Raw genomic sequence first — 24,891 nt, 5'->3', positions numbered from 1 at the left:
ACGAACCTGCTACGAACCTACTACGAAGTGTTGTCAATCATCTACGCGCTACGAACATGAAGCTAGCTCTATTTACTATGATGTACGAGAAACGAGTTCGTTTTGATAGTACGTAATTTATTTTCGAAAAGCAAATTATATTATTTTGTAAACATAATATAAGATTATTTAGGAACTATTTAGCTTTTAACCTTCTATAATTTTGTTTATTCGACGCAGTTTCTACTCTAAATAAATTATAATCATTACCAATCAAATCATTAATAATATTGTGCTGAATAATCCGTATCAAACACATGCTCGGTGTTTACATTTGATACATTACGATATTAAAATTACGCCTAAATTAGTTGGGGCAATGACATTTATTATTATTTATTAGTTGCCAACTCTCATAATTATCGTATAAAGCCGACGCTTGGTACAGTAATTTCAACTTTATGGCGTCGTTATTAGGACCCCACATTAAATCAAATGACTAACCGAACTACACACGACAAATATTACCACAATATGGGTAAATAAGCTCACCTATTAATCTAATAAAAGCTACATAACTGATATCACTTATTACGTTTCAATTGTTTCAGTTAACAATACAATCATTTTGATAATTATGTAGAAGTAGATAGGTATACATAATTTTATTTATTAATTCGAATTTAAAAATATTTTTGACAAAAGTAATACACCAACAGAATCTAGCGATTTGAAAGTTTAACTACTCGTAAATGATAAAAAGTAACTCAAACACAGATTTAACTGTGTCACTTTCCGTGACGATACTTCATTTTGCAGTAAGATAGGTTTACTAAAATTTAAGACAGTTCTTTAAAATGGGACTCAAAGCGCTTTCACATAGGCGTTTTTGTTGCGCGACTGTAGCGCTTCTAAGTCGCCCGACAAAAATGCCTATATTGAAAGCGCTCTTACTCGGAATTTTTGTTGTAATAAAATAAATATCGATTCAATATTCAAGTACCATAATATTCAAGCTCATATTTTTATTAATAAAGTTTGCTTTTACAAATCCCATGTTACAAGACTACCGTTAATGGAATTTTAAGCCTTTGATCAAACTTTTGATGACTTGGGAAACAATAATCGATTTCAATATGGACTCACTACTTATTCAAGATTTGACAAATTTATCAGAGAGATTATTATAAACGTTGTATGGTATTTATGTGGATTTAATTAATTTGAAGCCTACAGAAAAAGGAAAAGGTACAAAGCTTTCATGTTTTGAATCGATGGATATTAATCGAATAATTAACCTAATTGAAATATTAGACTACGAGGGAGCTATTCACATGAAGTATATTGATATTGTAAGCGAGAAAGTATTTCTGTTTGTGTATTTGCTAACTTTTATACAGTTAAATCTTGAACACAGTTAAAAACTTTTTATGTAGAGTACCTGCTAATTAAAGGATTTTCTATTTTTATTACTTTCTTGGATATTATAAAGATTTAAAATCTGACTGCAGTGTTTTTGAAAGACCATTGAACACTAAAAAAGACCAGATCCCTACGCGGGCAAAGCCACAGACAGAAACTAGTCAAAAGCCATTTGAATATATCTATTAATAAAAAATCTTTATGAAATAGCCATATAAATATTTTCAAAATGCTTAAATTTCGAAAAATATTCGCTACGTAATTTATAAAAACTCGTCGTACCGTGAAAAATGCTTTAAAAATTCGATGCAAATCAACGTTTGATAAAATGTTTCTCTCGATATAACGTGATTTTTTTGACACGACACGTTATAACATGGCGGCGACATCAATTGAAACCCTGAAAGCTTTTATAATAATTTAAAATTGTTTTCAGACTGAAAAGGCTACATGTGGTAATCGTGGTTTTTGTTCTAGCATGGTTGGCAAAATTTAAAGTAAAGTGTAGATTGCTAAACGTGTTTAGAATAAAAGACGAGAGTGAAATTTTTGAAATCTTTATTTGATTTAATCCGCACAAATAGGTAACTAGGTTAACAAACATTTTTGGAAAATTCTTAGGCTGGATTGCACCATCTTACTTTAACAGTGACTATAGCAATAACCGATGTTTTTTGTACAGAATTTGACAGATGTTTGATGTTTGTTAAAGTCAAAGTAAAATGGTGCAACTCAGCCTTAGTAATTTTATTGTTGAGTTTTCATTTTTCATGTAGCTGGCATCAGACTTAAGTGAATGGCACGATGTTAAGTTCTATTCTAACGAAATAACTATTTTAATTCAAACCTGCATTATAAACCCTGGAAACAAATTATGCAAAATTACTCTTTAATTTTTTATCCTCTCCTGGGAATCGAAACCAGGATGTTTTTTGATAGAGGAACCACTAACCACTGGACCAATAAAATGTCGTTACTCTTATTTTTAATATTTTATCGATAACCTATCTTATTCGTCATATTATTATGAATGAATACCCGGACACATTTTGTTAAAACTATAAAATCGTATCACATATTCGAAATCTCAGTCTTCCCTCAATAGAAATTACATTAATACTGCATCCCCTCTAAAACTTTTCCGAAACCAGAGCGGTTGAAAGACAATTACAAGTCTGTGTGGTTTGTTTGCGGAGTCAATACCGTCGAACTGTTTCTTCCGATCCCGACTCCCAATAGGACTGGACAATGGACAACAAACTTGGTAAAAGCCTCGCTTTTTCACTTGCATTAGCGTTCTACAGACTTGGACATCAAGTTAAAGTCTGATGCATTGCGATAGGTGTGATTTTGCAACAAATATTTAGCTTATAGCTGATGTTCGTACATGAATGTAGATTATGTAGATGTTAAAAATGTATTATGCATTGTACAGTTTGAATGACTCAATTAAATCTAGTGGATGGTTAAAAATTTGTTAGTAAAAGAAGTTAGATATAGTAATTTTAAGTAATGCGTTATGAAGCATTCTTTGCATACAATTAAGTTAATAACCCAAAAATCATTATACTGTAGCAGAGCTCTACAGTCAGCATTAAACTCCTATCTGATAGTATGCGCACTTTATTACTAAATACATAATATGAGTCAATTGCTTGCTTATTAGCTCCCCAGCCAAAAAAACAACGCAATTTCATAATCACCCTGTGTAAAGCAGATAGCGGTCGAAATACAATTACGCTACGCCTGCACGTGGCCTGTTTGCCGTGTCGATCCGACGGAGAATATCTTTCAATCCGAATTTCCCAATTGGACCTTGTTACTAAATACATAAAAGTCATTTTCCATGCAAGCTACTTCAGCCAAATGACGTCCATTGCTGGACAAAGGCCTCTACCAAAGATTTTCACAACGACCGGTCCTGCGCCGCCCGCGTCTAGGCACCTCCCGTGACCTTCACCAATTTTTTTTTTAATTTTCATGGAAAAATCCATGAAATCAGGAAAATAGTATTATTATTATGCGGTCGAGCTATCGTACAGTCCTCCTGCTCTCCGTGGGGGGCTGCCGCATGTACTCGGTGGTGCAGCGGGGTACGCGGGGGTGGTGCGGGCGGTAACAAGTGCCGTCTCGAAAGTTTTAGGAGATGTTTGAACAAGGATTTTTACTATTAAAGTTTAAATTTTATTTATGTTTTTCCTGTCATTACTTTCATGTGTACTATCGCCCCTGAGATGGGCGTTGTCTTACAAAACCACAACCTGTATGTTCCAACAAAAAAAAAACAACACGATTTCATATTCACCCTGTGTAAAGCAGATAGCGGTCGAAAGACAATTACGCTACGCCTGCACGTGGCCTGTTTGCCGTGTCGATCCAACGGAGAATTTCTTTCAATCCGAATTTCCCGATAGAACACGGTTCGTGACTCGTTGCCGTGTTGACTTATTGCTCGTACGGCCAACAAAACAAGTCCGCCTTAATACAACGAGACAGAGAACAGAATGGGGGCCCTATAAAGAGAGTTTTAAATGGCTAGATATTGGTGAAAAAGTACTTGAAGCACAAACAGCAATCCTATGTCAATTAATTTAGAACTAAAATTTACTTGGTTTAGTTTTGTTGCTCCGGCACAAAATAAATAAATAAATGTTCATGCTTAAAACAATGTTTGCTCTGAGGTATTTACAAAGTACGACTAGCACTTTATTTATTCTATGTTACGAGCAGATTAGAGCTTCAAACTACAAAGAAACAAATAATGAACCTACAAATTGTTTATTCATGAAAATCCTTAATCCCTCGCCGAATAATAAAACAAAATCTAGACAAACTTAATTACAGCAATCCATAAACTAAAACCGATAACTTAAAACAAAAAGAATCGTCAAGCCGTAATAAGCTGAGGTTTAAAAATAAATCCGAGAGTTTCCGTAAAATGAAATTAGCCGAAAAAGAAGCCGCCATTAAAATTACATTAGCATAAATAAGAGGAATGCTAATCTAAGGAAAATAAATCCCGGGAAGAAATAAAAATAATCCGCTGGTCATTCAATGACACCGTGACGGATTTGCTGGGACCTGTCTCTGTGTTTTTTACAAACAAACATTTGCCATGTGAAATAGAAACATACTCGATAATACGTCATATTATATTCGTAAAAGGCTGTTAATAAAAATTCGTACCCAATCAAATAATAATTTACGTTTTGGAAATAAATAAATATATAAGAAAGATTTTAATGCAAGCCATGTACCTACAAAAGAAAAGAGAAGGTCTTTATTCAGTGAATATCAGACATTATTCATTTTTTTATTTGTGCTTTGTTTTTTGGTTTGTCTTTATTTCAGAAAGCATTGGTTTTAGATTTTTTCAATTCGATTTTAGAGTGGCGAACATTTTATGATTAAATTGTCATACGAGTGGGTACGGGTAAGGCCCTTTATACTTTTTAACTACGAAACAACTATTGGAAATATGTCAAAATGTTTGGTTTAAATTATTAACATACATAAAAGATTGAAATCTTCTTTCTTCAGCTTTATCACCGTACACTTATCTAGTTGGATATATTTATGCAAAAGAATAAAGTGTTAGGAAATTATGAGTGATCTCTATACGCTAGTCTATGCTAACGATGACAAGGTACACACTTGGGGCAAATGAAGATTAATGGGAGGCAAGGTGAGCGAACTGGAACGACCTAGAATTGACTAATACATTTAAATTCTTGACTATAATTCACGCTCGGCAGTAATTAAATGAATTAACCATGTTAAATCCTTTCCAAAGTGAAACAGTTTTGCTTGATAAACGTAATAACACCTGATTACGTTGCCTTTTGAGTGTAATGAAGTATTCAACTTCATATTACTGGTGATGACAGTTATTTATTTCTCGTTTGGAGAGAAACGTCGGAAATTTAATATCCATTTGTTTTTTTGTCACAGTTCGTATACATTTGCCACTATACAGGATGTTCCAAAAATAGTACATCACACTGGAGGTAGAGTCTAAGACGCATCGAACAAGCTTAATATGGCAATAGAAAAGTTTTATAAGTTTTAAGATATGACCAATTTTATTTATTCATGTCCATAGAAAAGTTTGATGAATTAGTTATTTTTAAAAATGGACTTGATATACTTGTTAGATGCGTCTTAAGCTCATTTACCTCTGTTGTCAGTGTGACGTGCAAATTTTGGGACACTGCAAAGATTTTTGGAATATATCAACATTTATGTCAAAATAAATGTTGATATTTTCCAAAAATCTTTCCGACTATTAGGTACGAGTTCTAACAGTTCTAACCCTTTCTATACTCCGACCTAGATCTTAATGATGTTGTGATGTAGTGAACATTAAGTACCTCTTTATGATTAATGCCTTTAATCTCACCGTTTAATCCCGTATCTCAGTACAGACATTAGCGCCAGTTTAATTACCGTTTGTATCAAAATAAATTATCTAAATTAGACGAAATAAAGTATTCATGTCGACACAACTGTACCCGAACGGTTCTCCCAGGGGCGACAAATGTACCGGAGCTTTACCCAAATGCGTCCATCAGTTAGAAGGAAGTTTAACACTCTTTTATTATAATTAGTCCTTGGGGGGGAAACTCAGAGGGCCAAATGAAAGGTTTGGGATAGAAATGTTGGTTTTCTGCCCCCCAGAGACACTTGTTTAATTCGGAGTTATCTAAACTGTCATTGTGGCAAGTTTGAGTACAGTTACACGGGTAGCGTTTCAAATTATGCACACAAGATTAGGATTTCGGTTTGAATTTATGAGTTTTCGGACTTTTACGCAATCGAGAAAGTTCGGGCAATCAGATTGAGCGAACTGAATTGAAAGCGATGCGGGCCGCGGTATGAATAACTAGACGTTACCAACGAACCCACTTCGTTTTTTTGGTCCGAAAACAAATGATTACTTCAAAATGTCGGGGCTTCATTGTAAATGAAATCTCATTTCTAGAATAAAAACAAGTCTTTGCTTATTTAATTTTGAAATAAGTTTAGTTGTGTAGGAGAGATTAACATTTACAGAAAGCCGTTTTAAACCAAAGAAAATATTTACTTAAGTATTAATGTATACGTTTGCCAACAAAGTCGGCTTATTACATAAAATCCAAAAATAGACTGCTACTTACCTACTTATCGGCTTACAACGAGACTCTGAGCCGCAAACATTGTATTCGTACTCAGCAAAGGAAAATAATAATATGTTTCCAATCAATCACGAAAAAAATTACGGTTTTATAGATCTCTTTTCTTGTAACGTGGGTATCCGGATTCAATTCATTCCGTTACATATTCCGGAATTCACGGGAAGAGCCCGGTCCCAAGATCGATTCCACCCTGGGAAGACGGCGAGATATCACAACAGATGTCGGCGATGGTTATGTCAACTAGCCTTCCATTCACAAAACTAATAAAAGATTCAGTATCGCTTGCCAGAAAGGTCCTTCTACACCAGTGCCTATTCCGACCGAACATAACCTTAGAGGTCACTTCGACCCTCCCCTGGTCATTATCACGAATATGGTTTCACATCGCTATAAATCCCCAACTACACCGAGACAAAATTATCGCAGCTGTTCCTTCCCCAAGACTGTTGAGAGCTGTTTAAATTTTCACAAAGTCATAATTACTTAGGATAATACAGGTGGCATTTGGAGTGAATCGTGCGAACACATTTATACGTCCGCTGAACACATGTTCAAAGGGGCGGTTTTGGTCCCCTGTCAGAAATATAAAACTTTGACGGTTGGTTACGCGTACAGGGGTAAATAATGTCTTTTAATCTCTACATAAGCGGGCGACCCTTATCCGAGGGAATAAAAACTTTACAGAGTGGCCGAGCACAGTGACGCGGAATTTATTTTTCGATTAGCCAATGTTATACATTCGGTCAGATGAAAAAGGTTTCTATGATGAGGTTGAGTGGAGTTGCTAACATTGAAATGTGGTCATGTGGGACATTTCAGAAGACTAGCGACAATAAAGCTGTTAATATAGTCTTATTTTATTTATTTCCAGGGTCAGACATAAAAACTAGGTAGTTCTTTAATCTAATAAATAAGATGAAATGGTGTTTAAAACTGTATTAAAGCGGAGTCTTCTCATTTTTAAATAATAATAAATAATAAATAACTTTATTGTGTCTTTAACAATGCTCATGGTATCTTCACGAAAAAATTACATTTAATAATAGGAGCTGTATTAAGATAGGGATCATTAACGTCTATACTAGTTACATTTAAACTGTGTGACAGACGCTAATTCTATAAAATAGTAATACTAATATTATGTTGAAGAATAATTATTCAATTTTTTCGTTTGTGACAAAACCAAATATTTCGCCTTAATTTCCAAAGCACATGTCGTTGTTAAAGCACTTGTTACATAAATTCCGACTATATCGCAAGACAATTTAGTTTATCTCATTTTTTATTGAATATAAAATGGCTGACTGCGTACCTTTCTCTTATCCGATGGGGTTATTTATAGCACAAGTTTGTTTTTGACCGCCTCACGTACTTTATAGGGGAACCTTCCGTATCCGGAATTGCCAATTGCTATTTGATATATATATACTTCACTCTCTAACTTCTGGATCTCATATTTCTTAGATTTTTTTCGATTTACGCGACTGTAACATGTATTTGTATGATAATCGGGTTGCAAATGATTTGTAAGAGGTCGGATAGTTTTCCCAACTTTAGGGTTGTTGGTTTTATCGTTTAGGGCATGATTTTTTCTTTTATGCGTTAGTTTCTTTGTTATTCGCTTGTTTATTTTAACACGTTTTGGCCAAAAAGTAGCAAGAAGAAATAAAAGACATTTTTATGATAATATGATTTTTGATAGAAATCCTTTGTCCAGAAGTGGACGACGTCTTTGGGCTGAAAAGAAACAAAACGTTGATTTTTTTTAACCATGTAAATGATTGATTGGTTTTTTTCTTCTCTTTTTATTAAGAGCCTAATTGCACTTGAATGTTATAGGTACGTGAATATTAATTTAATTAAGTCTAGAATTCCAACGTTATAAAGCAAACCTAGATCTCCAAACCATAACACCGGTCAACAAAAAAAAAATTTTTTTTGAGCATGTATTTTACTTATTATATTCTGATTATGTAAGCAAATATATATAAAAAAGTGCGATTACAAATCGAAAATATTTGCTTTTTAAGAAGTTATAGCGATTTGAATTTTCCATCTTCATAGTAGAATGTCTCTAAAGATGCACGTCACATTCTCATTGGGATATACTTAAAGATAATTATGGGGGCTTATTGGCAAGAACAAGGGGCACGCTTTCATCAAAATATAGTGGTATTTGAGAGACGACGTTACCAAGGCCAGTATACTGAAAGCATGATAGGGTTAGATTTTTATGAGAAAAATCTTCTATGGAACATGACAGGAAATTAGAACTTTTCATTTTTAATAAATATTTGGACTCTATTTTAAATTTTCTCTTGTGAGAATGAATCTTAAATGGATGTTTGGTATGCTTTAATAATTAGAAAGAATGAAAGAAAGAAAGAAAAAAATATATTTGGCAACAAATTAAGTCATCTCTATGTTCATGTTTCATACATTCATTGATATGAATTTTTCTATTTTTTACACATAAAAGCAAATTCAGAACAATTTTTTGTTGTTATTCTTATTTCTAGGTATTAAAGCAATAAAAATAAGCTATGCATAACCCGTGCGCAAAAATGCTGTAGACAGTTGTAATTTACTAAACTAATAATTAAGCATAAATTATTTGACAGCCAGACAGTTAATGTGAAATAATGTTTATTACTGAAAGCTGTGAATTTAATGAGCTACTTTAAATTCTATGAAGAAATCGCGATAAAACAAAAGCAAACATTAGCATAAGGAATGTATACTTCAACTATAAGTCAAAGTCAAAGTCAAAATTTCTTTATTTGTTTGGACTAATAAATAGTTCTTACAAATCGTCATTTTGCTCTTAAGGAGCCTCTACATGTCTCATAATCTTTTTACCCTACCAGCGCTTCGAGACCAACATTTGGCAAGTGCTGAGAAGAAGCGCCGCAACAAACTCAGTCACCACTGTCTGCCGGTTAATATAAATAAATAGAAATAGTAGTAGTAGGTACATTCGATTCAGGAGCAGTTCACTGAATTTACCATGCATTCTTGTATGGTGTATCTTATAAGAAAGGGTATACAAGATTGCGTGGTATATTAAACAAGGTAGTGACGTGCTAATTTCTAGACTTACATATTAAGATACTAGTAGAAATGACTCGCATACATAAATTTGAATAACTTGGATTGACCAGTCCCCGAAAGCAGCGCCTGTTCACAGACATGACGAGTGAACCAGCCATCGCTTCACTCGACCATATTAGAGGGAATGTAACGACCCGCCTCACTACGCCACCACCCCAGAGACATTTTAGTGAGAATGACAATTCCAAGTTATCTCTTTAAAAAAAAAAACTAATAATAAAGCTAAGTAACAGTCCAGATTGAGAAGCATGACACTATAACATTTGAGAAATTATTATTAGTTTATACATTACTTTTCATTTTAATTCTTTTTAGTGCGAGCATGAGAGGACCATAATCCTACTCCCAGGATGACTTATCATTAAGAAAATCTCGAGTTGTATAATAGGCTTTTTTAAGCATGTGATCTTTAACTATATCTTTAAATTTATTATACGGTAGCTCTTTATATTTATCAGGGACTTTGTTATAAAAATGGATACCTTGTCCCATAAAAGTAGCAAACACTTTATTAAGTCTAAAAGCGGGTATAGCCAATTTATTTTTATTTCTAGTGTTAATTTGGTGAATATCACTTTTCTTTTTGAATTCAGTAATATTTTTTTGAATAAATAGAATACAGTTTAAGATGTATTGTGAAGCGGCCGTGAGAATGCCAATTTCTTTAAACAATTCTCTAAGGGATGCTCTTGCTTTCATTTTATACAAGTATCTTATCGCACGTTTTATGACTATAATGTTCTACTTTGCTTATTTAAATAACAATTTCTAATTTCTATTGTTCTTTTCGAGATATAAAAAATAAATTTTTACACAACAAACTCGGGTATAAGACATGAGATTATAACTAAAAAGAACGTTAAAGCTGTGGTTAAAGTAACTAACTATGAACTAAACATATACATAAATACATAAATTACTAACGTATTCATTTTCTGTTGCGACAGCAGGAAAGCCATCAACTAAATTACAAAATCTCGTAAGTGGAATTAAACTCGTTTATATACCTACGAAATATGAATAGTGAAATCCACTTTAGCATTTTAAAACTTTACTTCATCTAGATAATAATTAATATTCTATGGAAATTGTAATAATACGCCAAAAGACCCAAGATGAAAGTGTTTCTATTTAAAAACTATAACAAAGATTAAGCAAGGACAATTCCCATCTTAGTTATTATCCCCTTTCCTCGCTTATGTCTTCAAACCCCTTCAAAGGACAAAAAGAGGACACAAAAATAATCTCAGGGTTATATAATATAGCCCAGTATATTTTGCTTGTTCTTAGCATAAATGCGGACTCGACAGTTTTTCAAATTGCTACACGGTAGGGATACCGGTAACCCTCGACGGCAAGGGCTCTGTCATTCAGTGGAGAAAGAAATGAAAGAAGTAGCGTATGATAAATAAAATAGGTAATTGAAGATGATTTGCCCCCTTTGAATTGAATGAAATAAAAGAATAATTATCAACGTTCGCTCGCGAGCATTGCTCGCGTGCATTCGCAGCTGGTTAGCTCGGCCAGCTTATTGGATATTGTTGCGTGGATAGTCGTTATGAAGATAAGACGTATGGTATACTATCAGCAATGTCAAGGTTGATCCGATTAAAGCAACATACACGATTAATTATTGTATTATGAAATTTATGAATAATGGTCAATGGGAACAACCGTTTGCAGTTAACTATTTTCGGGATTATTTTAAAAATTTTAAGAGGCATAGGGAGTTTATATTTTAGCACCTACATAGCCATAGGTAACAAAATAAGAAACTAAATTGTAACAATAAATATGATTTAGTAGGATAGTAGGATTGATTGTTGAAAAATATAACAATAAAAAAGTTGTCAATTAAAACAATTAGCATTATTTGCAGCTTTCATTAACCTGAACAACAATGCAAATCAGTGCGAGTTAGTGTAGTGTGGCACACTGCGCAGTGAGTGGTGACGTCATGATGTAACAGTGGCTCGGTACAATGTGGTCGGTCAAGTGGCGGCTGATGCTGATGCTGGCGGCGGTCTGGGCGCAAGAGGGCGAGTGGAGCGAGGATGCTGAGGACTTGGGTGAGTTGCGAAATAGACCGTATCACCTGTGTATAAGAGGCAATTTTAGTTTGACGTGCTGTCGTCTGTACCTGCAAGCAGCAGCAGCTGGTGACGTGTCACCGCGACGCGACGTCTGGTTTCCATTAAATACCTTTGCTAAAGTTAGGTTAATTTTCATAGAAAATGTTCTTAGAAACTAGCACTAGTGTCGCGACAACGGCACGTGTCGTCTGCTATGAAAGCATAACTTAAAGTTCTTGGATTAGTGGTGACGTCATGATGTAACAGTGGCTCGGTACAGTGTGGCCTGGGCGCAAGAGGGCGAGTGGAGCGAGGATGCTGAGGACTTGGGTAAGTTGCAATATAGACCGTATTACCATTGTATAAGATGGCAATTTTAGTTTGACCTGCAAGCAGCAGCAGCAGCAACAGACATGTCTCTGCAACGTCTGGTTTCTATGAAATACCTTCGACATGTCGCTAACAAGATACTATTTCGTAGAATTTCGTGAGTGGTGGTTATAATACAGAGCATTAGAAGCCTTAGGGCCTCGGCATAAACTAGCGCGGGCGTCCGTATACGGTTCTGTGTCGAAAATTAGTATGAGCTATGCATGCTGGTGCTCCGTGCCCCTGAGCGAGTTATAGTTTTTTTTTATCCACAACGAGGAAGCTCTTGGCCTGTATCTCACCTGATGGTAAGTGATGATCAGGCCGAAGGTGGAAGCGAGCTTCACCCGGAATCCTCAACCACAGAGGAACTGACCACTTATCTCTAACTGCCCTAGTGTAGGCCCCTATAGTGACTTTTCATACTGTGAATACTAAGGCTGCAGAACGCATTATCTACACAGCGCTGGCGTCGCGTTATTTACCTCTAAGAGAGTTGATTCGCCGCGTCGACACCTCGTTGATGCCATGTAGCCGCGCAGACGATGACTAGTCGTAGTATCGTATCGTATCGTAGTCGTAGTTGGATGCAACATCGTAGCATAAGCTGGTGTATTGTGTCCATTCCAGTTATAATGGGACCCACTAAAAACAAAACAACCTCGTACCGCTACCTCTTCACTACCTCAACAAGTCAAATCAGATCTACCTATCTCATTACTACTCTGAAGCCATAAAACGTTCATATTATTTCATATCTCTAACTTTCCTCTTCAACAATTTTCCTCGTTTCTGGTGCCCCGTTGATTTTGTAACAAAATAACAAGCATGCTTATTCCGTATAGTTTGAACGTGACTTAAACAAGGAGATAGACTCGTATTAACCGTGTCAGCCGTTTGATTACTGTAGTAAATTATTAACGTATCCTTAGCAGTCAGTCTTATATAAGCAATTATGATGATATCAAAGTGCTTTGATCTAACTATTTGAGAATCTTAACGACAGTCTCATAATGAGAGTAAGGTAAGTAATTTCATGATTTTTTACACACGATGGCTTATGTAAAGCAGAAAATCAAATGCACAGCGTTGAATAGTGCTCTGTGATTGGTTCGTGTGTGACCCTGTGCGTCCACGCGCACTGTGAGACCTCATAGTAATGTTTGTGAATACGGGCGTCAGTTTTTCAGTCAGGCTATTAATACTCCAGCTGATGGATTCTGCCCGATTATTATAGCTAGAAATAAACTTAAGTTGAGTTGCACAACCTAACTTTAACCGTATCTTTATAGATAACCAGTGTTTTTGTATGGCGTTTGAAACATTTTTGACGTTTGTTAAAGTTAAAGTAAGATGGTGACGATGGTAACACAGCTTAAATAGTCGTTTGGAAAGTTAACTTGTTTGGTCGAATCCACCCGATTAAGGGTGGATTCGACCAAACAAGAGTAAATATTAATCTCAAAATAAACTTGTCATTTTGACATCATTTCCCATTCTGAAACTGTCAATGTGCCAGTTATACCAGGAATTGTGTTAATTAGTTGATTTGGAATAGAACAACATAAGCAATTGTCAATATTTCGAAGAAAATTAAAGACATCATAAAATTAATCAAATGAGCATTCGTGGTTACGGATTCCAAAAACATGGCATTTTTATTACAACGCCATTACGCCACACCTCGCCATGAATCGACGGAGCGATCAAATGAAACAAATCGAACAAAGTCAAGTGGGAATCCGGCTCAACCCATTAAACGCGATTGCTTGTCGAAAATGAAAATGGGGAGATATATTTTCGTTTGTTCGGTTATTCCATGTTTTTTGTCTGATTTTTATGCAACCCGTCGGGAGCTGCGTTTACACGCAACAAATTGCTCACTTTGATTGAGTACGCCGATATTTTAAGGCCAGTAATTCAGTGGAGTTAAATTAAAACTCAACGGCATCGGTCCCATCAATTTAAAGCAAACGGTGGTCGCGCAAGTTTGTAAATAAATAGTCGAGCCTTACCGGGACGCGCGCGGCTAATTCTTTAAGAAACTACACTACGGTTTTAAAACTTCACCGCTGATATTGTCCGCAGAGTAAATACTATCTGGGTCAGGTCTAAGTTCTGCAACTAGATGGAGAACTTTAACTTCGATTTCTCGTTTGGATGCCTACGAAAAGAGCAAAAAGTGGGACCCAATTAAAAAGTGTTCATGCATGGGTGGATCTATTCGGGCCGGTTTTATTGGAACGATTAATTTTATTGCGAAAATTTCTGGACAGCGGAACGGGGAATAGAGTGGCCGACGTGGCAGCGACCTTTTGTGGTGACGCGATGGATGGGATTGTTCTGCGATCTAATCAAATAGCAGCGAAAAATCATTCGAACGGTTATTGTGTAGGTGATGAATGAATTAAAATTTCAATGTAATTGGAAATTCTGACGCTTAATATTTCGAGCGAAAGGTAAAATCATCCCTATCGCCCGCCGCCGCAACCGGTACCACTACATCATTTTTGGCGATCGAAACGTTCAACTACGTAAATTCTTTACATGCTTAATGTAAACAGCAAATGCCATCTCATATCGATTTCAGATATTACAATTAGTTCAATTTGTAAATGGATAAAAGAGCCATCAATATTCAAAAAGAAAACAAAACTACGACAAAGCATAATCCCCGCAACTAAGACAAAAATATGCCAAACAAGGAAATCGTATCCCGACGACAACACAGAAAATAATTGGATTAAATTCCCTATAACATTTGTGAGATATATCGTGTGTCCGTCCATAATATGCAATAGCACGTGTGGACAGTCTATACTTTTGCAAAATAGCATTTAATATTAAGAAAATAAGATGCCACAGTGTACAGCTTGATATGCCGTCTGTACAGTACCTCTAGTAGGAAAAACTTTCGAGTTCGTTTCGTTGCGTATTCAAAGTGTCATCGAAAAATTTTGTATGAAAAATTAAACAGCGCCCCCTAGGGCGGCTATAATATAGAGGGCGCTGTTTAATTTTTCATACAAAATTTTTCGATGACACTTTGAATACGCAACGAAACGAACTCGAAAGTTTTTCCTACTAGAGGTACAGATAACAAATGTCCGCAGGCGCAAGAAATATTATGTTACACACGCGCGTTGCGTTCTTTATTTTCTCCTTGTGCACATAATGCTTACCTAGTTTATCCGGCTCACTGATTTGGAAAACTTACCAGAATAAGCGGATTATTTGCTAGCAAATTATGGTTGTTCTAATACAGTAACAAGTTATTCCGTTTGTATCGCGGAAAATGTAGGGTGATTTCTTTTAGAATACAAATGAAATAATGCTCTTGCATTTTGGGATTTAGCCTCTGAACAATATTCGTTGTAACAAGTGAGGTACGAAATAGAGACGTTAACGCCCGTATCACAAACACTAATATCGCACCCCCCCTGGAAGAAGTATGCAAGTCCACTTGTGCGATATTTTTTTTATTGCACTAAAAAATCGAGAAGGAGGTAATACATATTGTCAATTTTTTTCATATTTTTACTCTTAAAAATGAAGAAATTATGTGCAAATATGTAAAATATTGCAACATTAAAATATCTAAATTTCCATTAGAAAAACGAAGTAAATATATTTGCATTTAATTGTTTAATAAATTTCCGTATGAATAATAGCATATTAATAGTTACGTATGTACATCTTCCACGAAGACTTTAAAAAACATTTTCGCGTATCTATTGTTGCATACTTATTCTAGGATATTATTTGGTGGGTATCGTAGTGCAAGTTCAGTTGCGTAGTTTTTCCACGAAACTTTTGTGCACATTATGCTGGTAATTTTGTGCAAGTCTAGATGCCTAATTCTTCCACGAAGCTTTTATTCGCATTATAATACATAACAATTGATACGTTATTTTCTACGTAGATATCTTTGTGCAACTCTAGTTGCTAATATTTTGCGAAACTTTTGGCGATATTGATACATTTATTTAGATGTAATTAAGTCATTAACAAAGCACAAATTAACTTAATTTCAGTCATTTAAGTATCCAATCCACTACTTTTTGCACTAAATAAACTGTAAGACTGTGTGTTTATCAAAAATTCGTCGTAATGATTACTTACCACGTGGTAAAATTATCGGTCTTTATGAGTACAAGATCCATTTTAAATTCTGTCTCTCTCTTCAGTGAATCGTTATCGTAGTTATCGTGATAAATTTTAGAGCCGCATGAGTTCATTTATCAGCTTATGCGTGTATTGCCAGCGTGACAAGGTATGTATCTATACGTCTTTTGGAACAGTAAGCAACAATCGGTGTGTCCCTAATTATAGAATGACACAAGTTTATATGTATTTTAAGAATTATTGTAATCAAAAGGACATACTCGTAATGGTCAGACGTTTAAAAATGCAACAACCTGATACAAAACTGTTGCCATCTTTTCGTATGTACGATGAGCGAATACTGACTGTATTCTTTTCAGGTGGTATTCCAGGGCGGTGGTAAACAGTTTTGGAGATATGACATCTCCCTGTCTTACCCCTCGCTGCAACTGGATAGGTTTCGAATCCCGATCCTGGAGGCGGACCGAAATTGTGGCGTTTTTGTACAAATCCCTCAACACTTCGATATATCGATAGTCAATTTGGCACCTTTGGAGAGACTGTAGCACTGCCCAGGTCTCGACCGAATCGAAGGCTTTCTCATAATCCACAAACGCCAGGCAAAGTGGTTGATTATACTCCTCGGTCTTCTGTATAATCTGCCTTAGCATATGTATGTGGTCTATGGTACTAAAGCCTTTTCGGAAACCGGCTTGTTCGGGAGGCTGGAAGTCGTCGAGCCGGCGAGCGAGACGATTCGTAATGACTCTTGAAAACAGTAATAATGCTAAATAACAGGCAATACTAAAAAAATCCAGCAGTGGACGTCATTTGGCTGAAACGAACGAACGAACTAAAAAAATACATAAAATACACAAAAAAGGCCAACAAATAATAAAAAATGATACTTTTTGAAAAAAATCTGCTTTTAAATTCGTATATATAAGTTATATACCTAAATAAATAAGATTATAAGCCAAATAATTACTGTACATGATTGCGAATAAATACATACGTGAGCTTTTCTATTTATCTTGTAGAGTTCATGTGTGTTCTCCAAATAAAAGTAAATAGCGCTAATTCATCTCAGGATAAGAAACAAATTAAAGGCACATTCACGACTTAGAGCGTGTTCACACTGACCGTGCCCTGAATATATTACTTTTATACAACCACGTATAAGGCTCTAAGTTTCTGGTTATGGAGGACCAAAGCGTAAACGATGTATTTTATATAGACTAAGAGCTAGTGAACGCCAGACCTACGTTGTTTTATAAATGCTGAAAGTTTGTCCAATACTATAAAAGCTGTTTTTTATGTATAATATTTGAACAATGATTAGAAGTTGTTTCCTCATCAGCCAGATAGTTTTGACAGTTCCATATCCTTGCCAGACAATCTTTTTAGCTGCCAAAGCCACGATGATCCAAACTTCATGATGCACCAATATTCTAACCTTTATTGGGAGCATACGCTGACAAACTTTCAGCTTTTATAAAATGACGTAAGTCTGGCGTTCACTAGCTCTTGGTCTATTAGGGACCGTATTACAAATATCACATTTAGTTTTACTTTGGTAGTTCGGTTAAATATTGATTTAGGTACTTGGTGAAATATGAAGCATATGGTGCAATAGCTCGTGACATACGAGTATAAAATTCTTACTTTTGATATAAAAGTAAATTTAGGGGACTGTTAAAAACTATTAAACCGTTAATAGATGTAGCCCTTCAAACCCCACGAATAAAGATATAATAGAAATCAATAATTGTTACGCGTCTTATGCGACCGCTTAGGATTTGATGGGATAAACAATATTGAATGCACTACACATTTAATTATATCACACAAAAATTTCTACGTAACCAAAACTAGGTTCTTACTTACTAGGGAGAAGAAGCAGCGCAAGAAACTCAGTCACTTTTATCAGCCTCTTTTTCAAGGGTTTACAGACTTAGGCTGAGTTGCACCATTTTACTTTAACTTTGACAAACGTCAAATATCTGTCAAACTCCATACAAAAAGCACCGGTTATTGTCATTGTTACGATTAAAATAAGGTGGTGCAAGTCAGCCTTGGTTATAAATATTTATGCGTGCTATTGGACCTGTCTATTTTAAATCAAGCACATGTCGTTGCGTATTCATGTAAACTCACCAATGTGCACCCACTCTTAGTCCAACAGCCCCTCGACAGACGAGTCAAGAATCGTAATTTACAGCTGAGAAGTTTCTTCCGTTCTTATATGACAAAAGGCGGGTAAACGTTCAAGCTAATTACGTACGGATAAACAACCTCAAAGGTAATAAATCATTGTAAGATTTAAATGAGGGCGAATGATTGCGCCAGATTTGCCCAAATTACAAGCTATGGTTTCGTTTGATCAAGCTACTTGGCCTTGGAGTCGTTTTACGTTTTATTAAATTCATCTAAAAAGGAAGGATGAGAGGTTAAAATATTTAAGAGAAAATTAACAATGCAAAATTTAATTTAATAAAAGCAAAATTTTACAATGTATCTTTCGTTGAGGATTTCGAGTGAAGTTCGCTTCTAACTTCAGTCTGATCATTACTTTTCTTCAGTGTGCCTACCATGAGTTTACGTTAGGTGTGCTCGCTAGCGACTGCGTAAAAAAATACCATTTAAATGTATGACATATTGTGCAGCGCCCCTAGCGGCTACTTTCAAGAAATAAAATCTTCATAGAATTTTTTGACGTATTCGCTAGCGAGCTCACCTCACGTAAACTCATGGTAGGCACACAGGTGATGTTGACCAAACGTTCACCGTTGCTGTCATAAAAAAATATGTTACTCCATGCTCTTCTAAACGCTGTTTATAAAAATACTTTTCGCACGTAAATAAATCAGTCTAAATAACTCAAAAGTGACTGACTGACTGACTTACATAGTGACATAGACATCTATCAACGCACAGCCCAAACCACTGGACGGATCGGGCTGAAATTTGGCATGCAGGTAGATGTTATGACGTTAGCATCCGCTAAGAAAGGATTTTACGAAACTCCACCCCTAAGGCCTCAGCCTCGAGTTTAGTGGGCAGCGGGGCGGGAGCAGCGGCGGCGCGGGAGCGGCGGCGGCGTGGGAGCGGCAGGATCTTATGCGTAAAATCAAATAGACCGGTTCTCGAAAACAGCGGCGCGGGAGCGGGCAACGAGCGGGCAGCGCACTCCTTCTTTTGCCCACAATAAATCGAGCGTTAGGAATAAAGAATCGAAATAAAATTGTCGCCGTTGTTCAGACATTTCGTTTGCGAATAAAAACAAATATCTCGACAACACAACCCCGAACACAACCACAGAATAAGTAATAGTACAGGTACAGAAGGATTACTCCGCAAGACGATTTAAATAAATGCGAGTCTTGCTACGACGCGATACAGTAGAATTCAGCTCGCACAGCACTACGTACCTACAATTTTATTCACCTACAAGTTTTGTGTCTTTCTATCGCGTGCCTCTGAACTCTTCTTACGCTGTTAGGGTTGCTGTCTAGTGAAAAAATAATTAATCTACTTATTTGTAATGAGGTACGTATGTAGGTAAGTACGCATTCATTATGGAAAACCTTGGGAGAGGCCTTTGTCAAGTAGTGGACGTCATTTGGCTGAAACGAACGAACGCATTCTGAGCAGTAGTCATGGTAGGTTAGGTTCCTATACTATCCTAAGAATTATTGATTACCTACATGGCCAACATACCTTTCAGGCTGAAAGTTTCAGCATCTTTGAGAAGCGAAAAAAAAGATAAATCCGGTAGATTTATTTTTGAATTTAAACACCCGAACGCCGCACAATATTTCTTTCTCTTTATGCCCATTTTTAAATAATACTTCGATTATAGAATTAGGTACTACAACGCACGCCAGCGTCCTGACGGGCGCGCGCGTGACACTCGATTGATATAATACCCGCCGGCGGGGCGCTTCGCTGTAGGTAGGTAATTATCGGATGTACCGCGCGGAGTGAGCCAGGCCTGACACAACACTTCGCCGCTAAAGCGCCGCGCGAGCTGCCCGCTTGTTTCGAGAACGGATCTGCGTTGCCCGCCCCGCTCCCGCGCCGCCGCCGCTCCCACCCCGCTGCCCGCTAAACTCGAGGCTAAGGCCTAAGGGGGTAAAACGTGATCCACGCGTACGAAGTCGCGGGCGGCCGCTAGTACCTTATAAAATTAAAATGACATCAGTCTAAAATAGCTGACAACAACTTTGACACATCATAAAAGGGCCCCTAAACTCACAGCTTGTTCACATCTCGTAATTACTCAAACATCATGTCAAGCTCTAATTCCTGCCCATTAAACTGCGCAACAAAATCGACTTACTCCCCAAACTCTACCCTCGACTCTACATAATAACCTACAGCTCGAGTAGGTCAGGCGCGGCCTGCGACGTGTCTCCACAATAATTTTATTAATATTACCCCCGGAAGCCTGTCACGCGCGAAACTGCTCTGCTCATATATCTTCAGACTCCGAGAAAAAATATGATATATTGAGAGAACGAGAAGCAAGAGCTTTTCTTAGCCTCGAGTTTAGCGTCTTTTAGTGTCCTTAAAAACTCGCAAGTGAAAAAGTTGTGACCGATAAAAATAATTTGCCGGGCCATCGTTCCTTTGAAGCTTTGTGACGTGGCTTTAGTCGACTTTTTGCTGAAGGAAAAAGCCAGTTCGAAACATTCGAAGATAAATAAAGCTGGATTGTGTATTGGTTTCATTACGAGTATTAGCTACTGGATTAGTTGTAGTGGTCAAACTATAGTTTTAAACTTGCTATAAAGGATATTTTTGTACCCTAAATTGATTTTTTAAGGGTTAAGAGGTTTAGTAATTAGGTAATGCCTAGTATTTAATCCTTTAACGATAAGCTTCTGCATGCGGCGTAGCCCACATGGATTTGTGTCTATCAAGGATTATTTTAGGAGGTTTTTTGAACGGTGCCTTTGTCTCAGCCATCATAATAGGTTTGCCTAAACAATCCCAGTAGACAAAACCTGCTTGGGTTGGTACTTACTATGAATGTACAATCAACAGCACATCTGACTAAACATTTTCGTTTTTAAATGATTCTTATTACAGCTACACAAGATGACAATACATAGTCAGTCACCCGATACTCTGGGCTGACCGCGGGCAAAAAGGTAAGGTATACAAGGGTTTGTCGCATCTCGTGCTACCTACTATTGACGTGACTCACAAACAAACTGTGGGACCTTTTTGTATTCAAAACTAGGCTCCTTACGGCCCTGCTGGCGTTTGGTAATCGATAAGGGCGAGATTTGAAAAAGTAGATCTTGCGGGATCTTAACTTAGTTTGTAAGTATTTTACTTCAAGTACAGGCTGCTATATCGCTTAAAGGTTGCGGTCGTAATGTGGGAAGGCTTGACACTAGGTGGACCGACGATCTTTTGATGGTCGCGGGAAGCACCTAGCCGCTGAGGACTGGCTGTTCGTTGTGGAGGTCTATGTCCAGAGCAGACATCATTTGGCTGAAAATAAAAGAACGAACTTTTAAAACCGGTTTGAGTATGAGTAAGTAATACTTGTATTGCCGTTTTGTGTATTAAAGAAGCAGAGTAGTTAAAGCTCAACACATTAGTTAATTCCAGGTAGTACTTAATGCAGGACATAAAACGCCAATGATTTATGTAGAGTTGTGTTATCTTTTTTGCAATACTAGTACCTATATTCCATTCACGGGTTTATTAGATCTCGTCATTTGTTTGGTCTATTCTTCAGTTGGTAGCCTTGAACTACAGTGGCAGTCTCAGACTTTACTTAAGCTACACAAACATTAAAACATTTGAATATTAAACCTACAGTTATAACTTTTTAAGCCCATAGACCTGAATTTTACTATTTGAATTAAGCCTAAAGCCCTGAAAGCATATTTCAAAATCAAAGACATTTAAAGATGCTTAATAAAGGCGTTTTTAAGTGTCTGTATAAAGGCAGGACCAGATGGATTCAGAGAGATTTATTGACGCGGTTGCAATGAAATACTGCCCAACTTTTTGTTCGTGTTCTAATATTGAACTCTTTCGAGTTAAAAGTGCCTTTCCCTTAAAAAATATGAGCGCTTATTAGATTGTATCTTTAATAAAATACGATAACTGTTTTATGTAAAACTTTAAAGTTTTAACTGTTCATTCGAACGCAAATGGTTATGGAGTCACATTAAATTATACATGGATGACAAAGGTAATTAAAGTAATTACTCGTAACTTCATTGGATATCTACGAAAATAAGTATGTTAGTTGAAATTCACACCAATTACCAGAATTAACGATTTGACTATTATACTTTTTTAAGCTTTTAAGATAAGATATACTTACTGAATTAACAATTGATGTCCTATAAATATTTAAGTTTTCTTTTTAGCTTATAAGGCTATTTTAAAATATTTAATATCAATAAAATTATTAATTTTATTCATTTCAAGACATCATATTCTCTAAGTTTTTATAATATCTCTAAAAATATTCACTAGTGAATCGAATATTCGTATCGAAGATTCAAATCTCCAGTCCCCTAGTCGCGTGCGTCGGCCGCCATTTACGTTCACATTTGGCATCGCTCGTTATAAGAGGGCATTTTTAGTGTTCTCAGACACGACACCTGCAAGTGTTGAGGGAACTTTTATAAGAGCCAACGCACACGATTCGTTGCGATGACGGAGCGGAGTCACTGCGTTGTCTTACATAGAAATATCTGTGGTACACGAGTGGTGCGGCGCCGCGCCAAACGTCAACTGTTCGAATCTTATTTTTAATTTAAAAAAAACATCAAATTTGAATAACATTTCCTTCACAAGTCAAATGACGTCTTAACACCACAATCTAATCTAATTTAATAGGTATATCTGATACATTATACGTGACTCCCTGTCATGGCGAGCTCTGTCACAGCTTTATTGTGGAATCGTTCCATGGAATTATTCCAGGGCTGGAGCGGTGACAACCAAAAGGGCGGGGCCGATTTGGATTTTCATTTCTCCACGCTTATCTTAACGCGACTAGACGTAATAGCACAGCGAAGATAAAACAACCAACTCATGTCGGAGTTGGAACTTTGAACTACTTGAAAACTAAGATAAGAAAGTTGTATAGTCTTTGATAGGTAATATCTTGTAAGTTAGGAGAGTTTAAATTGGGTGTTGATACCATTAGCTAGTAATTGCAAGATTTATTTAACAAAACCCTTTATTATAACCCTGAAAAGCGTGTTGGTGTTCAATTTACTGTAAATTAGTATTTACCCAGTGACTTTGGGATCAATTAAAGTTATTTTAGTCGATTCGAGTTTGCGACCAAATAACGTCATAACAAATGTTGCCTTAGTTAGACCATACAAAAACTATAAACCACATAAAAAGTATGTACAATTAAATACTGGTTGGCCACTGCGGTTGTAAAGTTTACTAGTAGTCGGCCCTGACTTTGCTGCCTTTTTTAAATTATGAGCAAAAAAAACAAACATTAAACTTATCTAAAAATCTACGTATCTCAAGCAGGTCGAGCATATTTAGATAGCAAAAGTTTCGGTAATAATCAACTAAATCTGAACCTTAAACAGTGGTCATGTAAGTTGAATTTTAAACTTAATAAAATACACATTTCTGTTCCATTTGAGCTATAAGCATGCTATGCTAAGTCACCACGCATTATGGCTTTAGCGGAATTCGCCGAAACTTTTTCACTGAACAAAATACATTTTAAACAGGGCTTTAAAGTTTGTAAAATTAGGCTAGCTTTTGTTATTTCTAACTAGGTCAAAATGTGATACAACCTTCTAAACCACCATTTACACTAATAAAATTACTTTATTAAACAATACAATATGCCTAAGGTAAATTAAGGTTAGGTGAAGTTTCGTTTGGTCATAATTTATTAGCACATATCTATATCAATTAAGAGCACTTTAGAGATTTGAAAGATTGTTTGTGTTTGTAGCGAGACGAGGCCTAAAAGTACTATAGTCTATATTTTATAAAAGTGAAAGGTTACTGACTGATTGACTGACTGACTCACTCACTCATTACGAAATCTCAGAAACTACAAGTGTTAGGAGTCTCAAATTTTGCATGGGGGTTCTTTTTAGAACGTAGGTATTCAATAACAACCGATTTTACGAAACTCCACCCCTAAGGGGGTAAAACGGGGTCAACGCATATGTCGCGGGCGGCCGCTAGTATGTTATAAAGACGACATTTTTGACAGTTAACTGTCAATTGTTAGGCCATTCAAATGTTCTAGAACAACCCAAACTGGTTGGGATTGAATTGAACTCTCTTTTGTTTTTATAAGTCTAAACATTCTTTCCCTGAGGAATCGAGTAGTCACCCTACGATAGGTGGATTTTTGTTCCCCTTTATTTTCATTGAGGCTTTCACGCGATTCCCGCAGGCTGTATCTTCATAAAGCGGCGATTGCACGAACGTCTGGTGTAACGTTACTGGATAGAATAATGAAAATCAAATTACTGTTACCGAGCGATACATTTACAGAATTTCTGTTGTTGTGTTACAAATTGAGTGCATTAGTGGTTAGGTAAGAAGTTATTTAAGTAAAGCGTTAAAGATACTGCACTGGCAACATTATAAAAATAAGTAAGCAAACATTCGAAAAGAAACAGAATTTTCTT

The 24,891-nt window shown here is 36.2% G+C and overlaps 1 protein-coding gene across 1 annotated transcript in view; it reads left to right on the top strand.

Moving 5' to 3' along the window:
• The window catches only part of LOC114357912 (uncharacterized), a 77,429-nt gene that overhangs the window by 5,629 nt on the left and 46,909 nt on the right, over nt 1-24,891 (top strand). The window contains exon 2 of the mRNA XM_028311718.1: nt 11,566-11,755. Within this exon, the coding sequence (XP_028167519.1) occupies nt 11,668-11,755 (88 nt within the window). The 5' untranslated portion in view covers nt 11,566-11,667. The remainder of the gene's footprint in view (nt 1-11,565; nt 11,756-24,891) is intronic.

Source organism: Ostrinia furnacalis, unplaced genomic scaffold (genome assembly GCF_004193835.3).
Source record: "Ostrinia furnacalis isolate ACB-3 unplaced genomic scaffold, ASM419383v2 OfSCF0260, whole genome shotgun sequence".
Lineage (NCBI taxonomy): Eukaryota > Metazoa > Arthropoda > Insecta > Lepidoptera > Crambidae > Ostrinia > Ostrinia furnacalis.
The sequence above is the reverse complement of the archived record's forward strand: the minus strand, read 5'-3'. Positions and strand labels throughout refer to the sequence as shown.